The sequence below is a fragment of the Condylura cristata genome, unplaced genomic scaffold (assembly GCF_000260355.1).
Source record: "Condylura cristata isolate star-nosed mole 26May11 unplaced genomic scaffold, ConCri1.0 scaffold00001, whole genome shotgun sequence".
NCBI classification, from domain to species: domain Eukaryota; kingdom Metazoa; phylum Chordata; class Mammalia; order Eulipotyphla; family Talpidae; genus Condylura; species Condylura cristata.
In genome coordinates this window covers 27,743,338-27,755,811 of record NW_004567102.1, presented here as the reverse complement: position 1 = coordinate 27,755,811, position 12,474 = coordinate 27,743,338, and the positions used below count along the sequence as shown (strand labels likewise).

Here is a 12,474-nt window from a genome sequence, read left to right as displayed (position 1 = left end):
AAGCATTTAAATCGTAGCATAAAAACTCTAAAATCATGCCTTTTAGATCAACAGTTTAGAGGGAGCTTTCCCTCAGCAATACAAGGCAGTGATCACTCTTTTATGTCTATTCCCAACTCTGCCCTTTGTATTATCAAAGAAAACAAGGCCAGGTAAAACTGCTGGATATTGGTGCTAAAATGTCAGTTTGTCCAAATGCCAGTACTAAGCAGTATCTGTTCTCTCTGTACAGGTTAAGGGAAGCAAATTAAAGAAAAGAATAGAGGAAGCACTAACTAGAAGGTTAAGAAGCAGAAGATGAGGTCATCAGCCTCTGTGAGAAATTGGCCAAGGTAGTAGCAAATAAAAGAAAAAGGACAAAATAAATGAGTGGATTCTTCTGAGAGAGCCAGGAGCAGTATGTTCTACCCAAAATAGTCCCAAAACCCAGTAAGCACCTGTCATGTAATGAAAAATTAACATATAAAAGGTAAGAGAGAAGCAAGTGCTATTAAAATTCTATGTGGATCCATTGAAGTTTTGAGTATCTGGCAGTTAAAATAACAATTATGAAAAGTCCAGAAGACACACTATGATTATTTGTAACTTACCAGTTTTTTTTTTTTTTTTACAAATGGATATAAAATAGCAACTTTGTGTTTTCAGTGTTAAAGGATATCAATTTAATGAACACCTGAAGAAAATTAAAATAAACAGGGCTCCTGATACATAACGACAATAATTAATTTTCCATTTTTTCCCTTCTGCTTGCACTATCAATTCTATTTCTGAACCTTATGTTAAAACACTTAATTTTTTAAACAGTTAGTTATTCTTATGGAAAGCACTCTAAATTTCTACATAATTTGCCTTTATATGCCAACCGCTTAGCTTGGATTATTATTTATTGGTTTCAAATTTTAATGTATTTCCTACAGTTAAAACCTATTAAAGGCCCTCCCTTGTGGTGCAGTGGGTTAAAGCACAGCACTAAGAAATGTAAGCCACTTCCACATGAGTTCGATCCCCGCCTACCCCGAGGAGATCCACATGGTGCGGCAGACCTCTCCTGACTCGCCCGCTGCTCCCCTCAGCAGTGTACTTCGTGGATCTGCCTGTTCTGCTCCCCGCTCTGTCTCTGGTGAATCCTCTCACCCTTCGCATCTCTGGCCTGTACCCCAGTTCTATATGAATAAATAAACAAATCTTAAAAAAAAAAAAAACTATTAAAGAAGAGATTTCAGCTCTCTTTATATCCTTTTGCTTTCAGAAGCCAGTAGTTTTTGTTCTTCCTATATATATTTGCTTTTTAAAAGAAGATTTATTTATTTTTGCATACAGAATTGTGGTATAGACCAGAGGTGCAGGGATGGTGAGAGGATTCACTAGAGACAGAGTGGGGAGCAGAACAGGCAGATCATCAATGAAGTACACTGCTAAGGGGAGCAGCATGCAGGTCAGAAGAGGTCTGCTGTGCCATGCGGTCACCTCCTGGGGCGGGGGGATGAACTCACACTGAGGGGCTGTGGCTTACTTGCATTGCTTGGTTTTAACTCATTGTGCCAGCAGGGAGGGCCATATTTAAATATTCTCTGTTTTTTGAACTAAAACTTTGAACAGGATCATTTAATTTTTGAACACTTTAAAAGTGAAAATTCAGGTGCTCACCTCTATCCTTCCTCCAGTCTCTCTAAATTCTTCCAGCTCCCATACCTGTCAGTTTTACCTTTATTTTGACTTGAGCAAAATATTTATGGTCAACTGGTTTAAAATATATTTGAATTCAACATGAAAAAGGATTAGTCTAGAAGCTGATAAGGGATGCTGCATGTGTATATTACATACACACATTCACAAATATGTACACACACACATATATATATATACATATATATAAAATAAGAGATCCCAATAAGATGCATTACAAAATTATTACATGTGAATAAATATAGAACCAAGTAAAAACCAAAAGTCAGTAGAGATTAAATTTCCTTTTCTACAGATGAACTGTTAGAGTTACTGTTCATTCAGAGGAAAGAGTATGTAGGTTACTAATCAAAGGGATATATCCATTAATTAAAATTGTGTTCTATTTTTGTTTGCTTAATATTCTGAAAAATGACTTTCCTTAACAGCTTTTTTTCCTCCCCTCAATGTTCGATATATATTTTTTCATTGCTTAAAAAAGTGATGACCTGTCTTTACAAGGTCAGCAACATCATGTAACTCATTAGATACTAACCATATATTGGAATTCATGGAATTCTTAATAATTATTTTTAGAAACTTCTAGAAAGAACCTTGTTTTAATTTGGGCAGACTGCTTACTGTACACATTGTCATTCAGGGATTTCTCTGTATTGTGTTCCTGGGTTAGCACTCATTATTTCTTGTCTCTCATTTATCCCACACTTGATTATTCTTCTTAGTTCTCTTGAGTGCATACATCCTCAAATAAGGAGGAGGCTACAAAAGAGGTTTCCTGGGAACTTGTAGCTGATTAATGGTTTAGATGTGCACAGAATTGTATTTTCTAAATGATTCTGCTCTGAACTTGGAGGTATTGGTCAGCTGTAATTTAGAATCCATTGTTGATGAAAAGTCTAATTGTAATTGCTATTTAACATGTAACCTGGCTTACTTTTTAACCTCCTAAAACATACAGATTTTTATCTTTTCTTTAGCATATTTAATGTCATTAATCTTTCATATTTTATAAGCATGACATCTTTCATCTTCTGGGTATCCCCAGGGTTATATGTGCTTCCTTACTGGCCATTTTCATGGCTGCTTTTTCCTAGACCCTAGAGTTTATAGAATTTACATAAGCTTTTATTTTAATATTTCAAATCAGTTTGTTTAACTTATTGGTTAAGGAAATTATACCATAACAGCAGGCAAGATAGTTACCTTGAGATTAATAGGATACTTTTGTATTTTGTCCAAGTACCCCTGATAAAGTACTTCAGAAGTATGGGTTTTACTACACAGAGCCTTCTCTTCGAGCTTGGTTAATAACTTTTAGTATTTCAAAATATGGTTTATACAAACTACCTGTGTTATTTGGGTGGGGAAATTGCCTTGGTGGTGGAGGTTAGGCACTTAAGAATATAGTAAACTGGTTACCAAATGGGGCAGGGGAATGTGGAAAGCGGGATATGGAGAGGGAGTGATGGATTATGCTGAAGGACTTTAAGTACTTTCTTTGGTGGGTGTGGTGTCCTAACATACCTCGGAAGAAGTGGCATCCTATACTGCTGAATCATACACAGTGTTGTAAACCAGTATTACCTCAATTAAAAAAAAAACTAATAAAACAAGAGATTCACCAATCCAAATGAAAGAAATGATACATCCGTGACTATTTTTCTACATTACAATGTATTCAAAATTGCAATCAAATGGTGCCACTAAAAAGTGTTGACTAATAAGGATTTATAAGAGTCATTTATTATAAATTATCATTATTTGAGAACAAACACCTGTAAATTATATTTCTCTATCTCATTTTAAATTTATGTTTTAGTGCACATGGGTTATTAATAAATAGCTTATAATAAAACTACTGAAGGGGGAAAAATGTGTAACATCTGGCTGTTTTGTTTTTAAGCATACTTCTGCCCTTGAATTGTTCCCTACTTCAAAGATAAACTTGTCTGCTGGTTTATCCTGATCTTTTTAATTCACACTGCTAGTGTTCTTCAAAGCTCATTGCACATTTAAGCTAGAGTAGTAGTTAGATTTGGGGAATAGCTTGTGACTGTTTCCATGCAGGTCTGTTAGCTAGGTTGCTCCAAGGCTCACTAACACTGTCTAGGGCATCTGTGAATGAATGAAGTTTGTGAGCTGGTGGTCTTCACTTGAGGGTGAATAAGATGTGGAGCTCAACATTAATCTGGTAAGGATGTGGAACCTAGAACAGGGAGCTCCAACTCTAGTATCTCTGATTTCTGCTCAGGCAATTCACAAAATTTATTGTTGATTTTTACCTGAGAATTAAATGTTGAGCTGTTTTTGCTATGTATAAAGGAGGAGTGAGGGGGTGGGAATGACAAAAGGAGTGAAGAGTATACAGCACGTGTTCTGTTGAAATTTTACAAATACTGAATAAATCTGAATCTGAAGCTCTCCTTCCCACTTTCCAGCACCACTGAATCTGCTTATCTGAAAGGTGCTTAGTGGCAGCTTAGCCACCACACCCTCCCACCTACTGGGCAAGTTTTTATGTCCAAAAGCTGGCTACTATGTTCCAAAAACATCTCTTCTGCTCTTAGATCTTTTCGCTTTTATGTGAACTCAACTGATATGAAAAGTAATTGCTTATATTTGGGCAGCCATTTGAAGAGGAGGCACTTGAAAGGTTAAGTTGTAATTGTTCAAGTTTGTAATTTTTTTTTAAAGGTCCAGTCAAGTTCTTACCACAGAATCTGATTTCACCTTGGAAAATCTGTCTCTGTAAAATCCTCAATGAGTCCTCTAGACAGAAGCTAAAACATGTCATGAGGGAAGGAAATATGACAGTTCCCATCTAGTTATCCATTTATTTTTCTATCTCTAGTATGCAGGTATATATTAATTTACTTAATCACTGCACTTCTAGAACTTAGTACACACAGTGTTTGGAACATTGTAGGGCCTTAAGATATTTTGTTTAAGGTCATGCATACTGTATCATATCACATATAACTGATTATTTAAATAAGTGGTAGTTAAATGCTCTCATTGAAAACCCTCTTAAAGTTACAGGAAAAAGTCCTACAGTCATCAAAAGGATATAAGCTGCATTTTCCCCTCTGTATTCAGAGAAAAAACTTGTAAGAACTGAAAGCACTATTTATGAAGTAAGCAACGTTTTGCTGAAGCTCTAAGAGAATATTCACTTTACTTTTAGTTTAATGGCTAAAGAATAAAAAAAAAGCATTGAATGAACAAGCTGCATTCAAATAATTTAGTACCTAATGGTTGCAAGGATTCCCAACTTTTGATTCTGATTCCCTAATATTTGAATTATCAGGCAATCAAAGTTAATAGCCAGCAATTCATAATGTCCACAATTTATACCGCCATTTCATAAAATTGTCTTTGCCTAAAGGAGGAAAATTTAGACCTATTATTAAGGGTCCTCATTCCTATTTTTCAGCCGCTTATTGCCAGATACTTTTGCAACTCTCACTTCTTAAAGTAAACCAGATAGGACATGTTTCTAAAAGGATTGTTCAATACTGCACAGTGGAGTTTACAGACAGACTGGATACTCCATGTTAGAAAGGTTGACCTAAAAAAGTCATTCATTCAGGGCTTTGAAAATTCAAAGGCATAATTTGTTGCCTTTTCTCAGCTTACTTAAAGCCAACATGAAAGAAAGATTAAACAAGGATATACTGTTATCCAATGGTAGGCTTCTTTCCAATCTTCTTTGTCTCAAAACTTACATTTTAAGTCCCCACAAGTGTAAATGGCTTTATTCCCCCTGATCAAGACAGCAAGCATAGATAGTTCTTCTCAGAAGTGGCACCACTTACTTTTCTCCTCCACACTGGCACCATGTTGGTCTCTTTCTATATCCTCAGGCCTGATTACTCAATTCCTCAGAGGTACAACTCTTGATAGGACCTTGCCCCAGTGCATTGGATTACACATTTCATTCAAATCAACTGCTTATCTTAAATGAAAGATTCGATGGTTTTGCTTTTGTATGGAGAAATTTAGATTAATACTTATTAACTACAATAAGAAATGCCCAATTTCTGCCAGTTGGCAGTAGCAATATGAACAGCAGTTTCTTTGAAAATACATGACAGCTAACTTTGATTTTTAGACAGGCGCATTAGATAGAGCTCACTGCTAATCCCTGTGTGTGTGTGTGTGTGCATGCACATATGCATGTGTCTGTAATTACACTATACATAAATGATAATATTGAATGTAAAGGCCAAGTAGTCTTTCAGATGCCATTTGAACAAATTGTATTTTGTTGACTGGCTGAATACAGCAAGATTGTATCGCTATAACTGGAAGAAATGTACTTGGTACATTAAATTGTACTTCATTCTGTAATTATTCTTTATTATTTACTTCTCACAACAGAATGTAAACTATGAAGGACTGGAACATATTTATCTTTTTCTAAGCCTAACTTATTCATGGGAAGTATGAAATACTTATTTGCTACTAAATCTATAAACCAACTTGACATAATAAGAATATTAATGACAGAAAAGCACATGTGTATGTATTAGTTACCTACAACACCAAAATTTATAAGGTGAAATCCTACCCTTCAAAGATAAGGCATTAGGAGGCAAGATTTGAGAGAGACACTTAGGTTCTGAGGTTGGACTTTGGGATTAGTGCTTCACTGAAAGAGACCCCACAGAGCTTCACTAAAAGAGACTCCACAGAGCTTCCATGGGAGGAAACCATGTGAGCAAGGAGTAAACTAAAATCCAAGAAGACCTTGTCTGAAGCACAACATATATCTTGATCTTGGACTTCCCAGGCTTCACAACTGTGAAAAATTGGTTTCTGTCGCTTATAAGATTCCCACATGTGTAGCATTTTGTTACAGCAGCTTCAATGGATTAAGAGAACCAAGAACAGTATTAAATAAATGTTTAAATATGTAATTGGTAAACTGAACAGGCAACTGCATAGGATATAGTAAAGGTGCCATGCAATTTTTAATTATTTTTCCCTCCAGCTTTCGATTTTATACTATAGGAATAATCTCTCTCTCTCTCTCTCTCTCTCTCTCACTAAAACTCATAATATAGAATCTTCCTCCTAAGAAATCTCTCCTGAAATTATTCTTGTCACTCCATTAAAATCTCTAAGACACAAAAATGGTTCTTTCCCCCTTTTCTTGCATATTATATTTAGGAATGATTATTCTGCACTCATCCTCATATTAGGTATTTACGATGTAAATGTGATAGGCAAAATCAAGATAGAAGAACACTAATCTAACAAACTATTTTGTATGAATCGTTTTATTCATGCCACTCAACAACCCTATAAAGTAGGTGGTCCTATTTCCATTGTACCACTAGAAAGCTGAGACTTAAGTGAAAACAACTTGTGCAGAGTCTCTTGGTGCTGGAAATTAACATGGCTAGGCAAGGCAACGGTGGGCTAGATAATAAAGGTACAAATAGATTCCACAGATGACTGAAATGGGAAAATGTCTATTACACAGATTGAAAGTCTGCTCTTTATAGTGTTTCATTGTACACATTTTGAGTTGGGATTGATTAAAATATTAGAACAAGACAACTATGGCTAGTGAACCTCATGGCAGTTATTGAGAAAGAATAATTAATAGGTTAAGAGCAACAAGGCTATCTGTATGGATAATGGCACATGTGATGCCCCTGGTTTCCACCCAGAGAAATTTAACGAAAACTCCCATTTCAGACATTATCCCCGCCACAACTGGTGTTTGTTGTTGTTGTTGTTGTTGTTGTTGTTTGTTTGTTTCGTAATGTGCTGGGATTGCAAATAATTCCTATGGATGACCCTACATCCATCTCGGCTAGCATACACGAAATTTTCTTTTCCCCTCTTTGATAAGAAAACTTGCAGGATCCGCTCTCTGAGCGCCTTTCCAAAAGGAAACGGCAGGGCTATCGGTCCAACATCGCAAGCTGCATCTCCAAAACCCGGACACGTGTGCCTGGGTGCCCGCGCAGTCGCACCTCCAGGCGCGGCGCCGGAGCACCTTGCGGGCATCCCGCCGGCGCCGCCCCTTACCTTTCTCACTGACGCTCTCGCTCTCCAGCTCCACGTCCTCGCAGCTGGTGTACTCCGGCGTCGACACGCCCTCCTCCTCAGAGCTGCTCACCGACATCTGCCGCTTCTTGCCACCCCTCTTGGATCGGTGCGGCTTGGGCGGAGACGGCCGCACCGACTCGGACTGGTCGGAGCTCAGCGAGTCGTTCCGCAGCATGGTCTCCACCTTCTCACGCTTGGCCTTGCGGATGAGGACGGCCGAGCTGGGGTCCAGGCGGCTTTGCTTCCTGAGCGGCTCCTGGGCTTTGGGCTCCGGGACTTCTGCCGGGGCCGGCCCATGCCTGGGCGCCGGCGGGCTGTGGTTCGCTAGCTGCTTGGCTCCCGGCGTCCTGACCTCCGCCGTCCTCTCGGCCGAGTAGGCCCGCGGCGACTCGGGCGGAGAGGGCCTGGCGGCGGGGGGCGCGCGCTTGCCCGCCTTGCTCTCGGGCGGCGCGCCGGCCGCCTCGGTGCGCGGGAGCGCCACGTCGCTGTGGCGCCGCTCGTGCCTGGCGCGGGACACTCGGGCGTGCATGCGCATCTGCTGCTCCTCGGGCGGAGGCTTCACCGGGTACCGGGCCAGGTTCGGGTCGCTGCGATACCTGGTCTGGTATTCCTCCTCTTTCCTTTGCTTCTCATCCACCGCTTCGCCGGCCTCCCGTTTTTCCGGCACGTCTGGGCGGTCCTGTGACCTCCCCTTCTCAAGTCTTCGGCCTTCGCGCCTTTCTTTCCGCTCGCGTTCTTCCAGGGCCCCCTCCCCGGGCGGCGCCGCAGATTTTGGCACCCGTTTCCTGTCGCTCTTCGGGGCTCCTTTGCCATTCTGTTCTGAGAGTCCTGGAGTCTTCCTCCTAGGATACACAAGGGAGCGTCAAGAAGGAGCGCGGTGTGAAGTTTGTCCCGTCGCATTCCAGATTTAACTCTTTTTAAATAACTAGCTCTCATCCGACCTCATTAAAAGCAAGATAAAGAACCACCTTAAAACCATAGATCTGAAGTCTCCTTTGAATTACAATATATTCGGACGTTAAAACTTGTTTGCACATTTAGAATTCTCAGTGAATTCGATCAATAAAAATAAGTCAATTCAATAAACGAACAAGTGTTATCACCTGCGTGCGAATCAGACTTAAATGAGTTTTCGATGAAAATAATAAAACTGTTAGTAACAGGCAAAAAACACTACATCTTAGTTGAAAACTAAATATGAGATTGATATATTAACTGGACAATGCATACTGAGAATCTCACTTTAAGAGAAACTTTAAAGTAATGTGAATACGGTATACCCATTTCAGAGTCTAATAGTACTTAGTAGAACAAAGGTAATGCTAACAAGATGGTGTGCTTTCAAGCAATTTTTTTTAAAGGGATTGGTTGGCTGGATCACAGTTTTAGCTTTTGTTTACCCTCATTGATGAAATTCCGAAAACTTTGCAATTATTAGGCATTTATCTTGCCTCCTTCCTGCTCCCTCATTTTAGAACACAGTTCAAAAGAAGACAGTTTTATGTTCTGTTTTTATTCATCCTGTTGAGGGACTGGCAAAGATAAAAAGTAAAGGAAAGGATCTGGCAATTATTTATTTATTTATTTATTTTTGATCTGGCAATTTTTGACTCTTGTTTCCATTCACGGTCCTTGTCAGCCCTTTTCTGCACACTGGAGTGGCTCGTGGTTTTGAAAAGTTCCAGCAATCATACCAGCAGTTACAAATATTAGGCACCTTGGCTTTGCATTCTGACACTATGACCTAGTATGCAATTAAAAGAGAGGCAACCTAAGCCTCCCTTTAGAAACTGGAAATCCATAGAGAGAATTTTCCAGAGAGAATATCATTTGACTGGAAGTCCAAAAGCAAATATCATGAACAAATATCAAGGAAAAATACAAGGTGAAAACAATACAATAGGGTAATTTCTATTATGAATTAAGAATTTAATTCCTAAAATATGCTGTGGAGTCACAGAGGCTGGTAATGACGGAAAGAAAGAGTAAAAGGGTTTCACATGGTATAGAAGGCAAAACAGAAGCATGGTAAAGTCGGCTTAAGGCACTGGAAGTGAAAGGGCTATTCATCAGAAGATAGCATTACAACTTTACAGTGTAAAGGGTTCTAATAGGAACATGTCAATCATTACCATACAGTTTTCATGAAAGTAATGCAAACTTTTTCATGATTGTACTGCACACTTTTAGTGGCTCATAAAGCATAGCTGCTCTTCTTAGCAGTTTATATTGAGGGAGTTCACTTTTCCTGAAGTGCTGAAAAATATTGCTTACTTTGCAGAGTTCATGTGAGGATTAAAGGAAAAACATCTGTGAAAATGTTTTATGAAAGTATGGAGTGTTACGCAAATTGTAGTTTCCCCAGTCTCTCTGACCCTTTGATTCACTAACACCTTTACTCAACTCTATCTTTTCACTTGGTCTGATGGGTATACACAGTATAATCAAGATTTCTTCAATATTTTAAAACACACTTCCATTCTTTTCATTATTCTTTCCTCTCTGAAGTCTCTCCCTTACCTCCAGCTGTCTCTCATTCTCCTATATAACAATGTCCCCATTGTTTCCAGAAGTATATACATATTAAAAAAATATATCTAATCAGTAAGGGTATTTGCCCTTCTCACTCTTCTTTAAATTTCAGCTAAAAGATAAACAACAACAAAAAAAAACTCTCCTTATTCCTTATTCTTGAGTTTCCTTTACATTTCCACTGTATTCAAAACAAGACTCACTTTGCATTCTCTATTTAGAAACTTTATTAACTCCCAATTCTCTGTCTTATTTAAATATTTCATTTTCTGACCAATCCCATACTATATTTAACATTTTTATTTCTTCATAACTAATAATTTGTCACCAAGTGCTAATAATTCTGCCTTCACTGACATACCTTTGGTGTCCTCTCTCTTTTCTCTGCATAGTTTGGGAACTCATTCTCCCTGCCGATGATAGCTTCTTCTATTCTTCTGTACCTACCATACAATTCCTGGCTACCCCAAAACTCTTACGTTAGAATTCACCTCCTCTTCCCTGTGACTCCCAAAATACTTTATATATTTTCCAGCTTTGATCAACTCAGCTTCTGGTACAGTTAATTGCTCAGCCCCAGTCTTTCTTTAAAATCTTTCACATGATTTTTCTGAAAAGAGAGGAAATACCTTCTTTGGAGTCTACTCTCTCAGCCAGTGGGATAAACAAGGGATACAAAATAAAAAGCAGTTAATCCTAGCACTAAAGATAGTCAGGCCCTCCAAAGCACCAAACTCATGAAGCAAAAGGCTACGTCCTCCTCCTTTTTAACACTGTTTCCCAGCCATGGTGTCCTATCTGTTCATACATGTTTTCATAAAATAAATAAATTGATCAATTGAAGTGAACTATCTATGTTTTCCAGTGCTTAAAATCCTTGGTGGTTTTCCATAATTCAAGGATCAATGTACCTTGGCCAAAAGCTCCAGTATGACGTAGGCCTAGACCCTTACCAAGCACCTCTCCCCTTTCTTCTTCTCTACACTCTAGCCAGGGGCATCTACTAGGGCTTGCTGCTTCAGGCCTCCTGCCTGTAGGTGTACCTGCAGCATCCATCCCACCTTCACTTTTAGTTATTAGTTACTCCTCAGAGCTCTGTGTGAAAGAAGTGTGCCAAAGAAGACTTTGCTGATGTACCCACACCGCTTCCAGTGGATTAGGCTTGCCTGTCAAATGCTCTCTGAGTATGCTTTCTTTCAACTAAAAGACATTCTGAAGTGCATAAATGATACCACATCTTTTTTGAGTTTATGTTGGAAGTTAGAAGTTATCCGCTGAATTAGGCAGGTGACTTGTGTACATCTGTGAAGGCTATGAAAGAAAAGCTGCTCAACCAAGGTTCACAATGAATGAAGGTCTAGAGATAGACAAAGTACTTGAGGCCTGGAGCTGCCTTCCTTTGGGACCTGAGGAATACTACCTCCAAACATTCCTCTTCATAGTAGTCAAATTCTTGAAAATGACTGCTCTCAATATAGGACTTTGTCTTTTGTAATAGTTAATGAACTATTACCTCTCTCTTGGAGGTTCACTTCTAGACCTCGATGAAGCCTGCTTCTGGTCAGGCCCCACGGCTTGCTGTGAGGGTTCAGCCCCTTTACTTCTCTCTGGTTGTGCCCTGGGAGGGGCCGTGTCCTGGGAGGAAGCAGCTGCTGTGCTCAGGGGTGTCTGAGACCGAGATCGCTCTTGGAGTCGTGCTTTCTTTTCTCTTGGTACCTCAGAACCAGCACCTGTAGCTGTGTCACTTAGGGTTCCATCCTGACTTGGCTGCTGAGGGCCGCTTCCAAAGAACCATGCCCCAGATTTGGTTAAGATTTCTTGTTGCTTTCGACATAAATTGCATACCCACATAACCTATTCGAAGAAGAGAGAACAATATAAATTTTCTAGGCTAGTTGGAAATATTCCCACCACATTAAAATACCTTCTAAATAAAAAAAGAGTCATTGTCAACTTCATATTTATCATTGTACATCGTGAAAATGATGGTGGCACAAGTCATAGTCAAGTATGTAAATGCCAGATGTGGAAACATCTGAAGTCACAGTGCCTCTTAGTAGTCAGAATAGTTTGTCCTTGGCATTTCTAATCCTACCATTCTGAGTTTCCCATTGCCACATATTATCATGTTTTGTATGACTGCCTCTGAAGTTTCATTTGAAATGTCCAGAAAGAAAGAAAGTTCTATGCCAG

The 12,474-nt window shown here is 39.2% G+C and overlaps 1 protein-coding gene across 10 annotated transcripts in view; it reads right to left on the bottom strand.

Moving 5' to 3' along the window:
- RIMS1 (regulating synaptic membrane exocytosis 1) overlaps positions 1 to 12,474 on the bottom strand; it is a 418,725-nt gene that overhangs the window by 179,312 nt on the left and 226,939 nt on the right. For all 10 annotated transcript variants that reach the window (XM_012721799.1, XM_012721804.1, XM_012721818.1 and 7 more), the window contains 2 exons: positions 11,795 to 12,135; positions 7,729 to 8,591 (listed from right to left, as the gene is read on the bottom strand). In XM_012721799.1, the coding sequence (XP_012577253.1) occupies positions 7,729 to 8,591; positions 11,795 to 12,135 (1,204 nt within the window). The remainder of the gene's footprint in view (positions 1 to 7,728; positions 8,592 to 11,794; positions 12,136 to 12,474) is intronic.